The following is a 20,120-nucleotide window of genomic DNA, read 5'->3' as shown; positions in this document are numbered from 1 at the left end:
AAAAAAAAAAAAAGAAAAGAAAAGTTTGTCTTATTTCTCCATTAAAAACTATAAGAAAGTAAATGTTGGGGGTCTCTGGCTCAAGGTGTGTATTTGTTTTAATTTATATAAGATCTAATTTGCTTTGTGGTAGGAGAGCCCTTTAGACTACCTGGTTCACTGTACTCCCAGGAACAAGTCATTTAGTCTGGAGAACTTGAAAGCACATATTGCTGTTTTTCTTTACAGGTGAAGAAAATAGAGATGATATTGCTACCACTGGTCCTTTGTACAGTGAAGCTGACAGATGTCCAATATGTCTTAATTGCCTGGTAGAGAAGGAAGTTGGTTTTCCAGAAAGTTGCAATCATGTGTTCTGTATGACCTGTATTCTTAAATGGGCAGAGGTAAGTCTGAGAATAAGTATTAATCCCATTTGATACATTAACATATTTTATTTCCTTAGCTTGATTGCATTCTACCTAAAGAGTCGATAAGCCTTTTATTTCACAGTAATACATTTTCTTCCTATTTTAGACAACTTTCCCTGTGGTCAAATTTTGTCAGTTATTGCTTTTATTCAGACTTTTATTCTTTCATACTTCAGAAATTTTAAATAAATACTTTAAAAAAAAGTAAATCACCATACAGGAAGAACAGATCAAACTTACTATTTTCTGGTAGAAATGCAATAATTTATCTTTAGTATACTTGATCCTTTTGGGATAATATGTTTACTTCTAATAACACTTTATATCTGCTTTTTGTTTTATGTTTTTCATAGAATTTTCACATAGGTTATTAGATTTCTTCCTTATATCAGCCTTCTGGAATAACTAGAGCAAATAGATGTAGTAGTGTCCTTCCATTTCACAGATGAGAAAACTTGGATTTTATGCTCTGTTACTTGGCCAAGATCTCATAGCTTAAGAGGCAGAAGTGAATTTAGAGCTTCATTTTCTAACTCCTGTTTTTAATTTTAGTATGAATTAATTTCTAAGTTAAAGACATTATTGAAGTTCTTCATAGATTGTGAATGATTAAGAAATAGGACATTTTGGGCTTTCAATGTATTATGTTGACTTAATTTGGGCCAAATACTTTGAAATAAATATTAATTTATTATAAGCCCTATTGTTATAAATTGTTAAGTAAAAATTTTTTGCTCTAGGGGCTGGGCGCAGTGGCTCACACCTGTAATCCTAGCACTCTATGAGGTTGAGGTGGGTAGATTGCCCCTTAGCTCACAGGTTTGAGACTAGCCTTAGCAAGAGCAAGACTCCCATTTCTAAAAATAGCCAGGTGTTGAGCGGCACCTATTGCTCAGTGAGTAGGGCGCCAGCCCCATATAATGAGGGTGGCAGCCAAACTGCCCGGCCCCGGCCAAACTGCTAAAAAAAATAGCTGGGCATTGTGGCGGGTTCCTGTAGTCCCAGCTACTCGGGAAGCTGAGGCAAGAGAATCACCTAAGCCCAAAAGCTGGAGGTTGCTGTGAGTTGTGACGCCACGGCACTGTACCGAGGATGACAAAGTGAGACACTGTTTCTAAAAAGAAAATAGCCAGGTGTTGTGGAGGGCACCTGTAGTCTCAGCTACTCAGGAAGCTGAGGCAAGAGAATTGCCTAAGCCCAGGAGTTGGAGGTTGCTGTGAGCTGTGACGTTACAGCACTCTATGGAGGGCCTTAAAGTGAGACTCTGTCTCTACAAAACAAAACAAACAAACCAAAAACCCCTTTCAATTTAGTTAAAACCTAGGCCAAGTGTAGTGGGTGGCTTAGGTCTCTAATCCTAGCACTCTGGGAGCCCAAAGCAGGTGGTTTGCCTAAGCTCAGTAGTTTGAGACCAGTCTGAGCAAAGGGCAGACCCCATTCTACTAAAAGCAGAAAAATCTAGCTGCTTGTTGTGGTGGGCACCTGTAGTCCCAGGTACTTGTGAGGCTGGGACAAGAAGATTACTCAACCTAGGAGTTTGAAACTGGTGTGAGCTATGATGCCACAGCACTCTGCCTAGGGCAACAGAGTGAGACTGTGTCTCCAAGAAGAAAAAAAATGAATGAATGAATGAAGACCTAAACTGGTCTTTGATAAGAATGAATACTAAGGATACATAAAAATGTATTTTTGGGGAAAAGTACTTTGAGTTTTGCTGAGTTAATGAGCTTGATAAATCTGTGTGTGGTTGTAGGATTAGTGATTAATGAAACAACATGTATTGTTCTGTGCTACACAACTAAAGATTTTATCTTATGTTGAATTCAGTGCACCTCGGTTGTTTTGTGATTAAATTGTTTTTAAAAGAGATTTTGCTTTGGGTAAAGAAGCAGGATTGCTGGATGGATGGAAGGTTTAAATTTGGGTTCTTTTTATTGTGTTTGGTGAACACATAATTGTGAACTTCAGCAACTTAATCTGAGTCCATATTTTTCTCTAAGAAAATTAGAATATATAAATATGGTTCTCCATCTCTTCTTATACCTCCTAGTAGTTCTTAGACACAACTATAAGCTTTACCCTAACGTACATTTCCAGGTTTCTCTAGGGAAGTGGTTTTCAGCCTTCCTAATGCTGCGGCCCTTTGACACAGTTCCTGTGTGTCATGAATCACAGGTTGAGAACTGCTACTCTAGGATATCTAGCCATGGAATTGCTAGCTTTGTAGGCTGTGTATATATTTAATCATAATAGGCAGTGGTAAATTTAATCTATATTTTTAATCTTTGTTGTTTTTTTGAAACAGAGTCTTATTATTTCGCACTTGGTAGAGAGCGATGGTGTCACTGCTCACAGCAACCTCAAACCCTTGGGCTTAAGCCATTCTCTTACCTCAGCCTCCCAAGCTGGGATTATAGGCACCCACCACAACACCTGGCTATCTTTTTATTGTTGTTGTTGTTGCGGTTGTCATTGTTTAGTTGGTGCATGTGGCTGGGAGCTGAGCCTTTGTTGAATATTTTTAAGTTGAAAATCCTTGGTAACGTACATAGTGTTGCAGTCAGTACCTTTCTTGAATGTGATAGTTTTTCTTCTTTTTGCATAAACATTTTGTTGAAGCCATATCATTTTTCAGAAGAACTTAGGAGTTATTTATCTTCTGTATTACTACCACAAATGGTGATGCTGGGTGGGGTGGGGAAGAGTTGTTATATTATTTAAACAAAAGTTTAAAGGTCAGTAAACCTTTAAGTTGAATAATAACAATAAGACAATCTATGAATAAATTCCTCACTATAAATTTTTAGAGAAAGCTAGCTAGCAAAATCACTTAGGCTTTAAAGTAAAATTTCAATCTTTTATTACTGAGTTTTTTTTTTTTTTTTGGAGACAGAGTCTCCAGCTGTTGCCCTGGGTAGAGTGGCCTAGCATCATAGCTCACAACAACCTCTAACTCTTGGGCTGAAGTGATCTTCTTGCCTCAGTTTTTCTATTTTTAGTAGAGATGGGGTCTCACTCTTGCTCAGGCTGGTCTCAAACCTGTGAGCTCAAGCAATCCACCTGCCTTGGCCTCCCAGAGTGCTAGGATTACAGGTGTGAGCCACTGTGCCTGGCCAAAAATTAGATACATTTTGAAATACTTAAGTGCTTTGGCAAGTAGAATCAGATTTCAAATTCACCAGTGTTTTTCTTTTTTGTCCCATCATTACTAATGAAGATCTTTCATTTTCTCAATCTTCTATTTACAATAGAGGTGATGTGGTTTACTTTGAATTTCAGGATTAGGAATAAGTGTCTGTATTTGGTCTCGTAATTGGGCCATCCTTAGGTTTCCTTAAACATTCTTTCCTTTAATTTCATTTAATTCACTGTGTTAATAATGTTTACTTGACATATCAAACAAGAATTCTGAACTCTAGTAATTTATCTTCAGATATCTTATGGGGAAGTTAAAATTAGTTGTAAAAATTGATCAGTAGTTTAAAATTTTACTAGTATTCACTTCCAATAGAATAGTAGAAATTAAAATGAGATTTCATTATGGAAATCCATATAATAAGAAAATAATACAAAAACTATGCAAGGTCATCTGTCTAGATTTCTTTGTCTTTCAGAAATTTAGCTGTGTTCTCTGAGATTTTTTTTTTTTTTTCTTTTTTGAGATAGGAGTCTCACTCTGTCCCCCATCTTAGAGTTCTATGGCATCAGTCTAGCTCACAGTAACCTCCCAAGTCCTGGGTTCAAGCAATCCTCCTGCCCCAGCCTCTGGAATAGTGGGAACTACAGGCACCTGCTACAACACCTGGCTAATTTTTCTATTTTTAATAGAGCGTGGTCTTGCCCAGGCTAATCTTGAACTTCTGAGCTCAAGGGTTCCTCCATCCTTAGCCTCGCAGAGTGCTAGGATCACAGGCATAAGCCAGTGTGCCTAGCAGGTTTTGAGATTTATAGTTGGGATTCATTGAAATATGATTCAGAATGGATGTCAAGTGCTGAAAATGGACTTATTTATTTACTTTCACCTCAATGTTTTAGGCATTGAAGAAATTCCTACAAACACTGATTTGTAAGAAAGCAGTATTTAGAAAAGTTAAGGTGTGCTGTAGTTTTTTTTTGTTTTTTTTGACCCTGAAATTTTTCATGACCTTAAAATATATTTGAAATTAAAGTTGGTTTCATTCTCTTTAGCTTTAAAATTTTTTTCTTGTGATTATTTAAACACAGGACTTATAAATGTATAAAGACTTCAAAATGATTAAGACACTGAACTTTTGTAGTCAGGAGGTATGTCATAGAAACCACTGAGGGCAAAAGGAGTGGCCTGTATTGCCCTGAACTTAATGCCTTCCCTTAACAACACTAGAATGAATTGAAATTAAGCATGTCTAGTGTGACTGTGTTTAGTTTCAAGGAATTCATTTATGGAAAGCCTTTGGTTTATAAAATGATGATCATGATACAAAAATAGAATATTGAACAAACAAAAAATAATTTGACACTAAAGAAAGGTTGGAGCTTTGTTAATTTAAACCATTGGTGTTAGAACTGAGAATCTGAAATCAAACAGGTGTTTAAACTGATGAAGTGTATACTATAGACTAGCCAATATATTAAATTTTATCAGCTATTTAGTTAGAAAGGTAATTATTTTACCCATACTGTGAGCAAAAGCAGAATCTACTCTTACTGATAGTTGTTTGCTTGCATAAATTTAACCTTGGTTATCTGAGTTTGCATTTTAAGTAATTAGAAAAGTGAAGGCTAGAGAAATCTGACACAGTAGTAGTAACAATTGATAATAATTAAGGTCTTCTACAGATAAGCCCCTCCCCACACACATACATGCACACAATTGAGAAAATAGGGTTTATGATTTTGTATTGTGCCAAGTAATGGCTAAAATTTTGGCCTTTAAATGGTGAAGGTTTGAGGGCTTGGAAGCATCATTACATGTATGAAGCATTTAAAAGTTCTTACTGTATTTAAAAGGACCTGCAATGTATGTGATCAGGATGTTCTTAATATCTGCAAGGTTTTTCCTCTTTTATCTTTTAAGGGAAAATATGTCCCTATCTTTCAAATATTGCTTTTTAAAATGTGATTAGCTTTCCCATTGTAAGTAAATTATCATTTCTCAACTTATCTCAGTCATCCATTTGTATAAAATGTTAACAGCTTCAGTTAAGTAAGGTCAATGATATAAAAACTGGATAGTTGACAAAGGCATGCTTTCTACCGTGAAACTAGAAATGAAGAGTCTTAACCAAGGTGGCACAGTTTTTGAAGAAGTCAAACAGCAATGTTCAGTGCAGACAGGTGAGGAGTATATTTTTGAATTAATATGTACTGGAAAATCAAGGCATGAGTAGTTCGTTTATATCTGGACTATAGATATGTTTCATAAGTAGGTGTTTCTTTAGGGAATAAGTGGAAATTTGTATACCGTTCTAGTGATCAGATGACTTTTCAACAACAATGATTCAGCAAAGCTTTATTGTCTAAGTTTTTTCAGTTAGTTTTTCCTCAAATTTTAATTTTTCTTTTAATTCCTGGACTAACCCAAACTTCTTTGTTATGCAGTTCTCTGTAAATAATAATGTATTTATGGAATACCACTGGCAATCTTTTACACATTTATAAAGTATTGTCAAATATATTTTTTATTTAATTATTACATCTGTGCCTCAGATGACTCAGGGCTTTCCATCCTTCAAGTGGCTTGGAGAGATTTCTAGTTCCGACTCCTCCAGAACTTTACTGATCTACCACTGTTTTCACCACCTGAATTAATCCCTTGGGAAATCCTTTAGTAGAAGAAAGAATATTTTTGCATTGTGAACACTCATTACCTAAAGTATATTTAAAAAGATTTTCATTTAATACCTTATTTACCAGTTGGGTAAATTAACCTGTATTTCTGTGTAGCCTAGTTTTAAGTGTCAGAATATGTTAAATGATTTATGGAGATAGTTCACTGAATTTTCTGTTTTTATGTTAGAAAACAAAAGTCTTAACTACTGAATGTCAGAAGTTCAGTGTAATTCTACTCAACTATTATAATGTATCTGGAAGAACATGAAAGGATTTCCTTTGAGTAGTTACATAAATTCCATTGTTACTTGATGTTAATTTTATTGCTGACAGTCATTTGTCCTTTAGGATACACTTCTGAAAGCTGGTGTAAAGAACCACAGTTTCTCTAATACGGATCGACAAGACTATCTTGAAAGAACTGGTTAAGTGTGTAATAGGGAACATGTAGGCTGACTACAGGTGAGCACTTATTTTGGAGGTTCAGGTTAGATATCTTGGAACCATCAGCAAGAAAGGGTAGGTCCTGGTGAATTGCTTTAAAATAAGGCTCAACCTCTAATGGTGTGTATTCTTAAATTGTCTTTATTTGATTTTGAACTGCAGTTTTATATAATATGCTCTATTTGTTAGAAGTAGATGGTTCTAGAGATCCCCATGAACAGGCAAACCTACCTATAAGCATAGGTGCTGAGAATTAGTCTTTAAGCTCTTACCTTTAACACTTGCTTCTCTCTCTCTAGGAGGGGCTATCTATAGGCAGCCTATGTGATTGAGGATAGATCAGCAGCAGGAAGCAAGAAATATTAGAAATCAAGAATCCTGAATTCCCAAATAAGGAAGGTTTCCTGTTCTTACATTTAAATATGGGTTTGTCTGAGCTGGGAATTTACAACGCTTCAGAATAATAGGGTATGTTTTACTGAAATCATTAGGAAGATTATTCTTTTCCATAAAAATTGCCTGCCTCTTTGACTGATATAAGCAACCTTAATATAGAGCATCACATTAAAATGTATGCTCTGTTTTTTAATACACATTACGCTGTAAAGCAGTGAGCAAATTCTGCTAATTTAGTAATTGTAAAGTCAAATGGTGTTGTTATGAAACTAAATTAGACACGTTAAAAATTATTGAAATGAAAGTCATTAATCAAGTGAATAATTGAAGAGTAAGGAATCAAATGGTTAATAATTGAAGGTTTTTTTAATCCTATTTAAGGAAACAAAACTTGGTTATAATGTTCTTCAAAACTAAAATCCCTTTTTAAAAAGAATAAGTATTAAAATTTTTCTAGATTAGTTTAAAATGCGAACTCTGAAAATCTTACAGCTTAGAAATTTAATCAGTTATTTTAGTGATGCAACCTTTAATTTGAAAATGAAAATTAAAATATCTGAGATTTTTCTGGATGGACTTCTGCTGGGCATAAGGCATCCTTGGAAATGCCTTAAAATTAGACCAGTCCAAATCATTTTTAATAACCTATTTGTAAACACTTTTAAAACTATTTGATCATCATGTTATATGAAATTTAATGCATTACTAATGAATTTTGGTATGTGTTAAAGTAGCCTTATAATTTTCTTACAGTATACATTAACAAATAAAGATCCACTTAATTTTTAAAAATCTATTTTGATTTCCTTTTCATTGAATTTTTCCTAATCACTCTTAATTTATTGAAGTATGCTATGGAAGCTTAACTCGGGATAACTTCTTTTCCATTTCCCCTTTGAAATGCTTTGCTAAGCTTTCTGAGGTCAGAAATGGATAACAATGTTTCTTAGCTATAGCAAAGATGGTGTGTATATATATATATATGGCTTGCTTTCTAACCTGTGCTTTCCTTAACTGGAGAAGATAATGAGCCAAAGAAGTTTAACTTATTTTTTGGCTTTCACTAAATTATCTTTAAGAAATTTAAGTATATACAGATTGTGACAATATATAGTAGTTTTCTGACTACTGCTTTTTTCTTCCTATTTTCTTTCTGTTTTTGTAATAGCTGTGGTACTCTTCCTTCAAATGAAACTAGCCAAATCCAAGGCATTTTACACTTAAGGAAAGAAAGGAATGAAAATTTTATTTAGAACCCTATTATTTGATACAAATCAAAATGAAATGGCACAGGTTAAAACAGTCAAATTGACAGTCATAAAGGAAAAAATGCTGTTTAGCTGATGTCAACAGAGGACATTTATTAAAGGAAAATGTATAACTTCAGTGTCTTTGAAAGATTTGATGAACTTGATAAATTTCTTAACACATGGCTTCTTTGGCTCTTCTGGATGGGCTTCTGCTTGTTGTAAGGCATCCTTGGGAATGTCTTAAAATTAGGCCAATCCAAATCATTTTTAACAACCTATTTTAAGTGTTTAATAAGTGTTACAAATTGAAATAGCTAGGATAGAATAATAAAATACTTAATTTCCATATATGTAATGAACTTACAAATTCCAACAAAAAATTATTAAGAGTTAATGTCTCTCCCATGTGGATATACAGTACATCTTACTCAGTTGTCTTTGTTAATTAACCAAGTTTTTTGTTAGTGTAATTAAGCTAGTTGATGTTTATAGATACACAATACTTAGTATATGGCACATATTCTTCTAAGAATTATTAATTAATTCCCATAAAAACCTTAGCAGCAAGTTCTGTTATTTTTACAAGTGAGGTAACTGAGGCACAGAGAGGCTGTGTAACTTGTTCAAGTTTATATATAAGATACGAAAGTAGACAGTAAACATATTGAAGGAAGCAAATTTTCATTTATTAATATTCAGTCTTTTTACGAATGTTTACCTAAATTTACCTTTAGGATAGATACAAAAATATATTTTGAAACTTTGGTAAAGATAGGAAGTACTTGAAAGATTTTACTTTTAAATATTCTTGGCTTGGTGCCTATAGCTCAGTGGTTAAGGAGCTGGCCACATACACTGGGGCTGGTGGGTTTGAACCTGGCCTGGGCCTGCTAAACAACAATGATGACAACCACAACAAAAAAATAGCTGGGCATTGTGGCAGGCACTGGTAGTTCTAGCTACTTGGGAGGCTGAAGCAAGAGAGTCGCTTTCGCCCAAGAGTTTGAGGTTGCTGTGAGCTATGACGCCATGGCATTCTACCAAGGACAACATAATGGGACTCTGTCTGAAAAATAAATAAACAAATATTCTTAAGTCATAAATGTAGCATTAATATCTATAACCTAAGAAATTTTATACAGTTATGCTGATATGATAAACAGTCACATAGTTATGATGTTAAGTTCTTTGAACTAGAGTTACTATTTGCAGTATACTTCCTAAAAAATGTAGACTACTTTTGGCACTACTTGTAGCAGCTTTTGAAATTATGTTTTAACTTAAACAACTTCTTAAGTTTTCTGCAGGAAAAGTATAGCATCCTAAATCCATAGTAAGTTTAACTGGCTTCTACCTGTCTTAGCTGATTTAATATAGTAAATTTACATTTCCTAATTCAGATGTGGGTAAGCATTTTCTTATCAAAGCCTAATTATTTAAATGGAAAAAAATCACTTTTTAATAGAGTAGTTTTAAAAAGGAACTTAGTTTTATATTTTAGCCACTCTCAAAGTGTCTTGTGTGCTTTGTGAAAAGCATGTTAAATGGTAAGGGGCCACACAGTCTTTTCCACTGGTACTTGTATAAGCATATCTTGATAATGCGATAAAGCCAAGAAAGGCAAAGATCACACCTTTTTATCCTGAGGAATGGTACAGTTTATGTAGATTCCACTGTTCCCTTTGCTCTTTTAGACAATTGCTATCAAATTGTTAAAATCTTGTTTTACTCTTGTAACCATATGTATTTATGTCACCTTTTGGTATTTATAGGCTACAGAGTCTTCCCTATTACCCCGGTAGAAAACATAAACTCATCTTAAATTATTTAAGTAATAATAGATCTGTTCTTATAGCAAGATTTAATAGTATTGTTAGAGAACCTTTTAATTATAGTTCATGCATAGAAATTTAAAAGACAAGAAATATATTTATATCATATAACATTGACTTATAATCACAGAGTGATTGGGGGACCAAGTTCCTCAATAAATAAAGAATACTTACAATTCAATTTAAAGAAAACTAGCCATCTAATTAAAAAGATAGACAAAGACCATAAATAGCTTAAAGCAAAAGACTTCCAATAAAAATATAAAATATGAAAAATGAAGGCCGGGTATGGTGGCTCATGCCTATAATCCTAGCACTGGGTAGATTGCCTGAGCTTACGAGTTCGAGACCAACCTGAGTCAGAGCAAGACTATATCTCTAAAAAATAGCCAAGCATTGTGGTGGGCTCCTGTAGTCCCAGTTATTTGAGAGGCTGAGGCAAGAGAATCTCTTGAGCCCGAGAGTTTGAGGTTGCTGTGAGCTATGACATTATGGCACTCTACCAAGGGCAGCAAAATGAAACTCTGTCTCAAAAAAAAAAAAAAGAAAAGAAAGGAAATATGAAAAATGCTCAGCCATACTCATATAAAAGGAAATGTAAACAAAAAATACAAAAATATGCTCAATTGCACTCATATAAAAGGAAATATAAACTAAAACTATTACAGCATACCATACTGTTAAGAATAGGGCAGTTCTGAATTACTGTTAATCATACGAACTGAACCAATTCATGATATATAATTAAAAGAAAAACAGAATTCAGTTCAGCATATGGATTAATTATACTTTATGTTATATTAAATGATATATATGTGTATGTATTGGATATCAACAAAAGGATACTTAAGAAACTGCTGCTGGAGGCAGCTAGGTAGCTGATTGGGGGGAGTGGAAGAATACTTTTATTTTTTTTTTCATATCTTTTAAATATTGCTGCTGGCATGACTGCCTTTTTACTGTAACCTTTGGAGGGAAAATATTAAGTCATAGAATATTAAAATCTACAAGGAAACTATCCAAGCTATTCCTTTCACAGCTGATTTAGAATTGCCCTGGTTTAGCATAACTGCCAACTTTACATCACAGAGCTGCTGATTTCAGTTTAGCTCATCTTTTGTTTTACCAGTAATTCTCAACTGGGTAGCACATCTTAATGTGATCTCAGTTACAGAGATCCTATCTCTTATTCATCATTGTATTCCAGTTATCAAGCATATATGAGGTATTCAGATTTCATCTTCAGTTTTGAAAGAAGAAAAAAAATTTTCATTTTCAATTAAAATTTATAAGTGTATTTACCATAGTATAATTTTGATCTATACTAAAGCAACATTTTTAAAGGTATAATTTATTAATCATTTTTCAGACTCTGGCTTCATGTCCTATTGACCGAAAACCTTTTCAGGCCGTGTTTAAATTCAGTGCATTGGAAGGTTGTATTAAGGTAAGTCTTAGATTTTATTTTGAAGCATGAACTACATAAAATTAATTGAGGCTATTTTGCACTGATAAATTTCCACTTCATGTATATTTGAAAATTCTACTTTAGGTTTAATATTTGATACTATTCTTGTTCAAAATGACAAAGTTAGACGTTTCAGTGGGGATACTGAAATTCTGAGGCTTTTTTCCTTTACCCCCTAAAGAGGGCATTTCCCATAGGGTCATCTTTGTAATATTTCACAAATTAAGAGCTCTGATGCTCTAATGGAAGTTTCACACTAAGTCTTAAATACAGAATACTTACATGTTAAGACTCTTTAGCCTGAGGACTGCTATATTTGAAAAACAATTTTTAATTGGATAGTACTTCAAGTACATTTTTTTATTGAAAAATATTTGAAAAACAAAGAAAAATATTTGAAATGGACTATAAGGTTCAAAGAATCCCTAAAAAAACTTAAGCCCAAAATGACTAAAAGCCATATTTTCATGAAAAATATTTTAATTTGAGTTGTTAAAAGTAAATATAAAATGATGTTCTTGTTCTTCATTGCTGGTTACCACACTGATGCTACTGTCTATGTAAATAGGAAAAGAGGTGGAAGCATTGTGCAACTCTTTAAACATTAGTTGTTCTCAGTGTAGGCATCTATAATTTATTTTGATATATTTTTAGCAAGTGAGTTTTGATGCAAGATACAAAACAGCAATTCAGATAAAGTGATGAATGTAAAAAATGATTTACTTGTTTTGATTGTGTAACTATGCCATCAATGCAAATTGGTATATGTATATATCATGAAGGAAATGTAACATTATTTAAGTGTAATATAATAAAAATGAAAGTTTGGCTTCTTTGGATGACCTGTTTTCCACTTTTCCAAACTGTGTGCATAATTATTTTGCTAATGATTTATTAGTTGTTAGGCTTCCAAATATATTTTTCTGTGAAATTTTGTTCTGTTGCTTAGAATAAAAATTTATTTTTATTTGATAGGGGTTATATCTTGTTTAAATTAAAAACTTGGTGTAGTGCTAATCTAATTTTGTCTAACTTAAAGGAGATTTTGTGTCCTTTGAGATACCTTCTGCAATCCCTGGAAGTCGCTCTTTGACCTTACCTGCTTTGGAATTTTCCCTATATAATCTTTTCTCTTTCACAACTGAATTTCTCAAATGAGACTTTTCCCTTTTCTCAATTCTTTCTTACTTTTCAGCTCCTATTAGTTCATCTTATTCTACTAAAACTGTCCTAAGGTCCAGACTAACCTGTTGATTTCCAAATCCCATGGTTTGTCTTCTGCTTGTAATGCTGTTGACTACCTCTACATCCGTTGGCTTCTAGGGCAGCCTTCTCTTGTGGGAGAGTGTGTGTATGGGTGTGGGTGTGACTTATCTCACCTTTCACAATCTTCTTTGTTCTCTCCTTACTGTTCTGTGCCTTTTTTAATCACTGAAGCTCATTATAGGATCTTCATTTCAGTTCTCTGGGTATACTTTCTCTCTAAATCTTCTCAGCTATTCATTAAGTACTACCTATATTTGGTTGCTTCTAAAATTCCGTCACTAGCCTGGGTCTCTTTACTGAGAACCAGGCCAAGATTTCCAATCACATTTTGTACATCTCCATCTAGGATACCAAAAGAATCTAAACAATTAACAAATCCTGAACTCGTCTCATTCCCTGCCCCATTCCCCAGCCCCAGTTGTTAATGGAATGTCAACCCCATTCATCTTAGTCAAAAACTTCTGGGAGTTCTCTTTTTCTCTCCCACACGTTTGCTTATTTTATGTCGCTCAGTGTCTTAAATTTGTTTTTCCTTTATTCTTCTATTGCCTCTTTGTAGGCCCTCAAGCTGTCATCTAGAGCAGTACTGTCTAATATACTGTAAGCTATTTTATAATTAAAAAAATTTTAATAGGCACATTAAAATAGTAAAAAGAAACAGGTGAAATAAATGTAATGATATATTTTAGTTAACACAATGTATCTAACATTATTTTAACATACAATATTTTAAATAATTTATCATTGAGAGATTTTTATATACTTTTTATAACATTGTACTAAGTCTGTGAAATTCCTTGTGTATATACATCTATATTTCCCTGAAATATACTTACAGCACATCTCAATTTAGTTAAGTCACATTACAAGCACACTCAGTGGCCATATGTGGCTAGTGACAATTGTCTTGGACATGTAGCCCTATTATAAGGGTTTTTTTTTTTGGTTTCCTGGTTTTTATAGTCTCTTTTCAACTGATTTCATTCTCCATATTAGGGCCAGAGTTATCTTCCTAAAAAACAGATATGATCATCTCATATATTTGCTATAAAAATTCTAGTTACTCTCTGATGCCTATAGAATTATTTTCTTATTGAAGGACCTTCATAGTCTGTTTCTAACATGTTTGATCAACTTCATCTCTCTCTCTTTTTTTTTTTGGAGACAGTCTTATTATGTTGCCCTCAGTAGAATGTCGTGGCGTCACAGCTCACAGCAACCTTAAACTTTTAGGCTTAAGTGATTCTCTTGCCTTAGACTCCAAAGTAGCTGGGACTACAGGTGCCCACCACAATGCTGGGCTATTTTTTTGTTGTAGTTGTCATTGTTGTTTAGCAGGACCAGGCCAGGTTTGAACCCACCAGCTCCAGTGTATGTGGCTGGCACCCTAATCACTGAGCTACAGGCACTGAGCCAACTTCATATCTTGTTATTAACTTTTTTCCCCATCTAACTTGGCTTCTCACTGTTTCTTATATCTCTCTTCTTTCTTCTATCTGTAAAATTTTTTACTTAGGCAAATTACTGTCCATTCTTTAAGACCAACTTATAAATCATCTACTCATTAAAGTCTTCTGTGACATCCTCAGAGTTAATTTCTTAATCTTCCTATTTTGTTTCCCCAGAGCACATCTACTAAGCTTATGGTTTAGCATGTTTGAATGAATAGCATATGTATTTTTTTTTTTTTTCCAGTTTTTGGCTGGAGCTGTGTTTGAACCCGCTCGCTACCTCTGGTATATGGGGCCGGCACCCTACTCCTTAAGCCACAGGTGCCACCCAAGCATGTGTATTTGGACTATACTTTTCATTTATCATCTTCCTATCAAGGAAGAATTGAAAAGTTGTCATTTGTAAAGTTGGATTAGTGCTTTAAGTAGATGATGTTGCTTTTCTCACAGGTTCAAGTAAAAAGACAGTTGAGAGAAACAAAAGACCAGAAAAATGAAAACTCTTCTAAGAAACAACTCCCCTGTCATGAAAATTTTAAATGCTGTATAAGGTTAGTGATTAACTTTAGAATCTAAATGAGTAGAACCAGGAATGAACTGGTACAAAAAGAGTAAAAAAAAGAAGTGGGGTTTAGGTTTAAGTGTATTTAATTACTTCTTTGAAAGCACACACTTGATCATTTAAAGAAGGACCCGATAAAATCTAAGAATATAATTTGAGCTCTATCTTTGGTTTTTTGGTAAAGAATTGGGTCCTTTCCCCAGGTTTTTTTCCTAATTAGTTGTATACCAAAATTTTTATAAAATAAAATGTTAAACAGTGTAAAATTTCTATTAAAATTTCTGAATGCTCTCATTTTTATACTTAATCTCAAACTAGTAATAAACACCACAGAGTAGCACTACTCTAGTTATTTATGGACAAAAAGTAGAAAGTTACTAAAGATACAGCACAGAGTTCTTCGTGAGACAGTTATAATTTAAATAACTTATCTCTCACATTTTGCTTTGTTGCTGTCAACTATAATGAATTTATGTTGAAATTGTTTCTTAACAGTAGCAGTTAAAGTTATAAAATTTGTTCCAATGTAGTTATTAACTCTGGGGCTCATGTGTAAGTTCTTGAAGTGGTATTCCACATTTATTTTGAAATTATATACAAAGTGTTGTATATGCAAACATGTATTTTTCTAGCAAGAAGGATCTATAGTATTCTTCACATTCTCAAAGAAATATGAGAATTTTTTAATTGCTACTGTTAAAACCATTTCCCTGTTTTCACATAATTGCCTAGAAATACAGTGAGTGCTTAGTTCTTGAGCTTTGTAAGTATTTTTAATATTTTTTGAACTAAATTGAATAAGAGTAGGGTACTGGAAATTAACTTAATCCTTAGGGTACTGGAAATTAACTAATCCTTACATTAACTTATGTTCTAATATATTTAAAACTTAAGCCCATTTTAATCTGAAATATATTTAGAACCATCTAGAAGTTGTAGTTTTAAGTCAGTATATTGTCAGATTCGTAATTAATTCTATAATTCATCAGTACATTTTATCAGAATACTAATTTTTTTTTTTTTTTTTTTTTTGAGACAGTCTCACTTTGTTGCCCTCAGTAGAGTGCTGGGGCCTCATAGCTCAGAGCAACCTCAAATTCCTGGGCTCAAGTGATCTTCTTGTCTCAGCCTCCCAAGTAGCTGGGACTATATGGTGCCTACCACAACATCTAGCTATTTTTAGAGATGGGTCTCGCTCTGGCTAAGGCTGGTCCTGAGCTCAGGCAATCCGCCCGCCTCATCCTCATGCTAATTTCTTAATAGTAAATTTATTTAATTACTAAAACAGTTGGCAATAGTCACTGAGATTTATTGAACCTATCACTAATTTATAACATTGTAGCTCCTTAGATCCAACTTTTGAGTAGTTATGGATTTCTTTGAGAATGTGAAGAATACTATAGATCCTTTTGCTAGAAGAATACATGTTTGCATATACAACACTTTGTATATAATTTCAAAATAAATGTGGAATACCACTTCAAGAGCTTACACATGAGCCCCAGAGTTAATAACTACATTGGAACAAATTTTATAACTATTTCTGAACCAGGTTTAGTTCTTGCATTTATGTTTGCACAGTGGTTATTAGTAGCATACTTTTCCCAGGGGTAGTGTGGAAATATCTTTTGGTAGGTTCGTTCTTGATACAACTTTTATCACTATGACAATGTCACGGATGTGCATTGTTGTGCCTCCTCAAAATTACCCAGTTATCTTGGCTCTTGCTGAGAGTGCAGTGGTTATCCATGAATGACGTGTCAGGCTCATTTCTGTTATTTTGGGCTCACATTACTAAAATCGTCAACATTTTTAACTGCTTTTTCCCAGTGATTTGTCACAAAGGGGTGGCATAGGGAAATAACAGAAGAAAAATAATGATTTGCCTTTGCCTGCTAAGTCATATTCTTAACAATTTCTCTCAAAGAGGAAAATTGGTCAGCTGTGGGATATTTACAGGATATTCTTCAGAGACAGACTCTCACTCTGTCCCCCTGGCTGGAGTGCCGTAAAGTGATCATACAGCTCACTGCAGCCTTGAACTCCTGGGTTCAAATGATCCTCCCATCTCAGCTTTATAAGTAGCTGGGACTTTTTTAATTTTAACTGGTTAATTTTAACTGTTTTTTAAAATTTTTATAGAGATGGGGTTTTGTTACGTTGTCTAGGCTGGTCTTCAACTTGTGGCTTCAAGCAGTCTTCCCACTTTGATCTTCCATAGAGTTGGGATGGAAAGCAGGAGCCACGATGCCCAGCCAAGATTAACGTTGTTTTTTTTTTTCTTTTTGAGACAGTCTCATTATGTCACTCCTGGAAGAGTGCTGTGGCGTCGTGGCTCATAGCAACCTCAAACTCTTGGGTTTGAGCAGTTCCCTTGCCTCAGCTTCCCAAGTAGCTGGGACTACAGGCGCCCGCCACAGTGCCCAGCTGTTTTTTTGTTGTTGTTGTCATTGTTGCTTAGCAGGCCCAGTTGGTTCGAACCCACCAGCCCCTCTGTGTATGTCGCCAGCGCCCTAACTACCAAGCTATGGGTGCTGAGCCCAAGATTAATTTTTAAAGACCAATTTGATACAACTTGTTCATTGTATATTAAAATCTACCCTGACGTTTTAACGTCTAATGGGAGTCTGTGAGAATATTACACCATTTACCTGACTTTGAAGATAATTAATAAATCAGTACATAATTGATTGATTTCATTTTGATGGATAGTGAATTGAAGATATATAAACAAAATGACAGTTTTAATTATTTCACCTCTTTATTGATGTTTACAGAAAAAAAGCCATCATAAGAGAAGATCTATTAAGTGAAAAATGTTATGGCTTAAAGATGATACATAGTAAGTGACTTTTTGCTTATGTGTTGTACCTTTTTTTGTTTTTTAATTTAATGTTATGCCAGAGTTTTCATGAGTAGCATTTTGGTTTGGAAAATAGTCATCTTCTGAGCTCTGTACATTGTATGGTAAGTCCTACATAAATTTTGTTTTCATGAAATCATTTATAACGTTCCCTATTCTTTTAGTGTCCCTACTTTTTTATTCTTTTTGCTCAGCTTGGAGAGAGGGGAGTATGTATGTGTTTGACAGTTTACTTGGTATTTAGCAAACTTACACTGTGGTCTTCATTCATTAGTGCAGAAATTCTTATGGGTCATGAAATAAATACCTTGTGGGCCAATAACTCTATGCAGCCAGAGGGAAGTTTGTGACAGCAAGCAGCTAATTCATGAGGCCCAGAAGCAGTTGTGATTTGGCCTTTATCCACACTTCTAGTTAGAAACTTTGGAAATAAAACACATCCAACATACTTACCTACCTGAGCTGTTAAATATACCTATCTTTTATTTTTTTCTAGTAGATGGTTCTCTTAGTACGGGAAGATTTTGTAGCAGGGCTTGAGTAAAAATGGCACCATCTGTAGTCCTTTGTGACTTCTCCTTGGGGTTCAGACTGTTTATTCTGTTTCAGAGAACACCTTATTATTATTTATTTGTAATCAAGAAGGTGGGTATTTATTTTCCAGGCCAGGTCATAGAGAATTTGTGTGTGTGTAAAATTATTTAATTGGCTGGGCATGGTGGCTCATGCCTATAATCTTAACACTCTGGGAGGCTGAGGTGGGTGGATTGCCTGAGTTCACAGGTTTGAGACCAGCCTGAGCCATAGTGAGACCTGGTCTCTAAAAATAACTGTGGCAGGTGCCTGTAGTCTCAGCTACTTGGGAGGCTGAGGTAAGTGAATTGCTTGAGCCCAAGAGTTTGAGGTTGCTGTGAGCTGTGATGCCATGGCACTCTACTGAGGGTGACAAAGTGAAATCGTGTTTCAAAAAAAAGAAAAAAATATTGAATTAATGAATTGTGAAAGAGTGAGTGGATTCATTATTTTAGTGGGTAAATAACTTCATTTTTTAATACATTATGAATATGAAGTTTGACTAGTTTTTTGTTTCTGTTTTTCTGATTTGAATTAACATGATCTCTCAGGTTCCAGATTACAGATTAACAAATGTTCTAACTTTGATAATTCACGATTAATGTGAAATTGCCTTAGAAGTTATTTGTTTTGATTTTTGGAATTTAGTTAAAACATGTTTAGTAATGTTAGATATGGTAACAGTCTTCGTTTTTTATGTCATTGCTATAGGTTAGCATCCTTTTTTATGAATAGCTTTGCTTGCCAAGTCTAGGATCTCATATAAAATTTACTGCTGATAAAATTTACTGCTGAGGAAGATTAAATGTTGTTAACAGATTTTTCCCTGGGTAATCTGACCCACTCTCACTATACTGATCTTAGTTTTAAGACCACTATGATTTTCTTAAAGTATATGTATCTCCTGCCTGGGTTTATTTTTAGAGAGTAAAACATAGGCAGATCTTAAATCCATAGTGTTTCAATATAGTGAATGTCCTACATAAGAATCTGTGAACCATTCTGATGTGAAATTTTGTTTTACTGTTTAAAATGTGAAATATTAAATAGATTTTTTTGAGACAGTCTTGCTTTAAACAGATTTTTAATGACCATTCCAAGCCAATTTAAGATTAGGTAGCTAATTTAAAATTACAATTCTTTAATAAAAAATCATCACTATCAGAAGATTAACATTGTCCAAAACCTGTAACTTAATGCCATGTTTACTTAAGGTGCCTGAAGTCATGAAGTCATTTGTTTGGTTTAGGATAAGCAAAAATACTCATTATACTTTGTAAGTAATCAATATAAGAGTGCTGATTCCTAGATTAGTTATGAGCACAAGTCTTATAAAAACCAATCTGAACTGATTTGAAGGGAACTAGGTAGAGTATCACGCCTTGTTCATGGGTGATATGTTCCAAGTCCCTCGTGAATGCCTGAAGCCAGAGATAGTACTAAACTCTATCTACATTATGTTTTTTCCTATGCATACATACCTATGATAACATTTAATTTATAAACATGGCACAGTAATAACTAATAACAAATAGAACAGTTATAATAATACGCTATAATAAATAAAAGTTACGTGGTGAATATGGTTTCTCTGTTTCACAGTATTTTACTATATTCTGTTTACCCTTCTTATGATGGAGGTGGGGGACAATGCAAGGTTTCATCATGCTATACAGAACAGTGTGCAGTTTATATAACTCATGAATTGTTTATTTGTAGAATTTTTCATTTAATATTTTCAGACCATGGTTGACCACAGGTAATGAAAACTGTAGAAAGTGAAACCATAGATTG

The 20,120-nt window shown here is 34.0% G+C and overlaps 1 protein-coding gene across 3 annotated transcripts in view; it reads left to right on the top strand.

Moving 5' to 3' along the window:
- SCAF11 (SR-related CTD associated factor 11) overlaps positions 1 to 20,120 on the top strand; it is a 78,550-nt gene that overhangs the window by 33,030 nt on the left and 25,400 nt on the right. For all 3 annotated transcript variants that reach the window (XM_023515362.1, XM_023515361.1, XM_012807513.2), the window contains 4 exons: positions 229 to 386; positions 11,513 to 11,590; positions 14,779 to 14,879; positions 17,668 to 17,732. In XM_023515362.1, the coding sequence (XP_023371130.1) occupies positions 229 to 386; positions 11,513 to 11,590; positions 14,779 to 14,879; positions 17,668 to 17,732 (402 nt within the window). The remainder of the gene's footprint in view (positions 1 to 228; positions 387 to 11,512; positions 11,591 to 14,778; positions 14,880 to 17,667; positions 17,733 to 20,120) is intronic.

Source organism: Otolemur garnettii, unplaced genomic scaffold (genome assembly GCF_000181295.1).
Source record: "Otolemur garnettii isolate 467f Iridium unplaced genomic scaffold, OtoGar3 scaffold00070, whole genome shotgun sequence".
Taxonomy (NCBI): Eukaryota; Metazoa; Chordata; class Mammalia; order Primates; family Galagidae; genus Otolemur; species Otolemur garnettii.
Note: the sequence above shows the minus strand (reverse complement) of the source record. Positions and strands in the feature narration are given on the sequence as shown.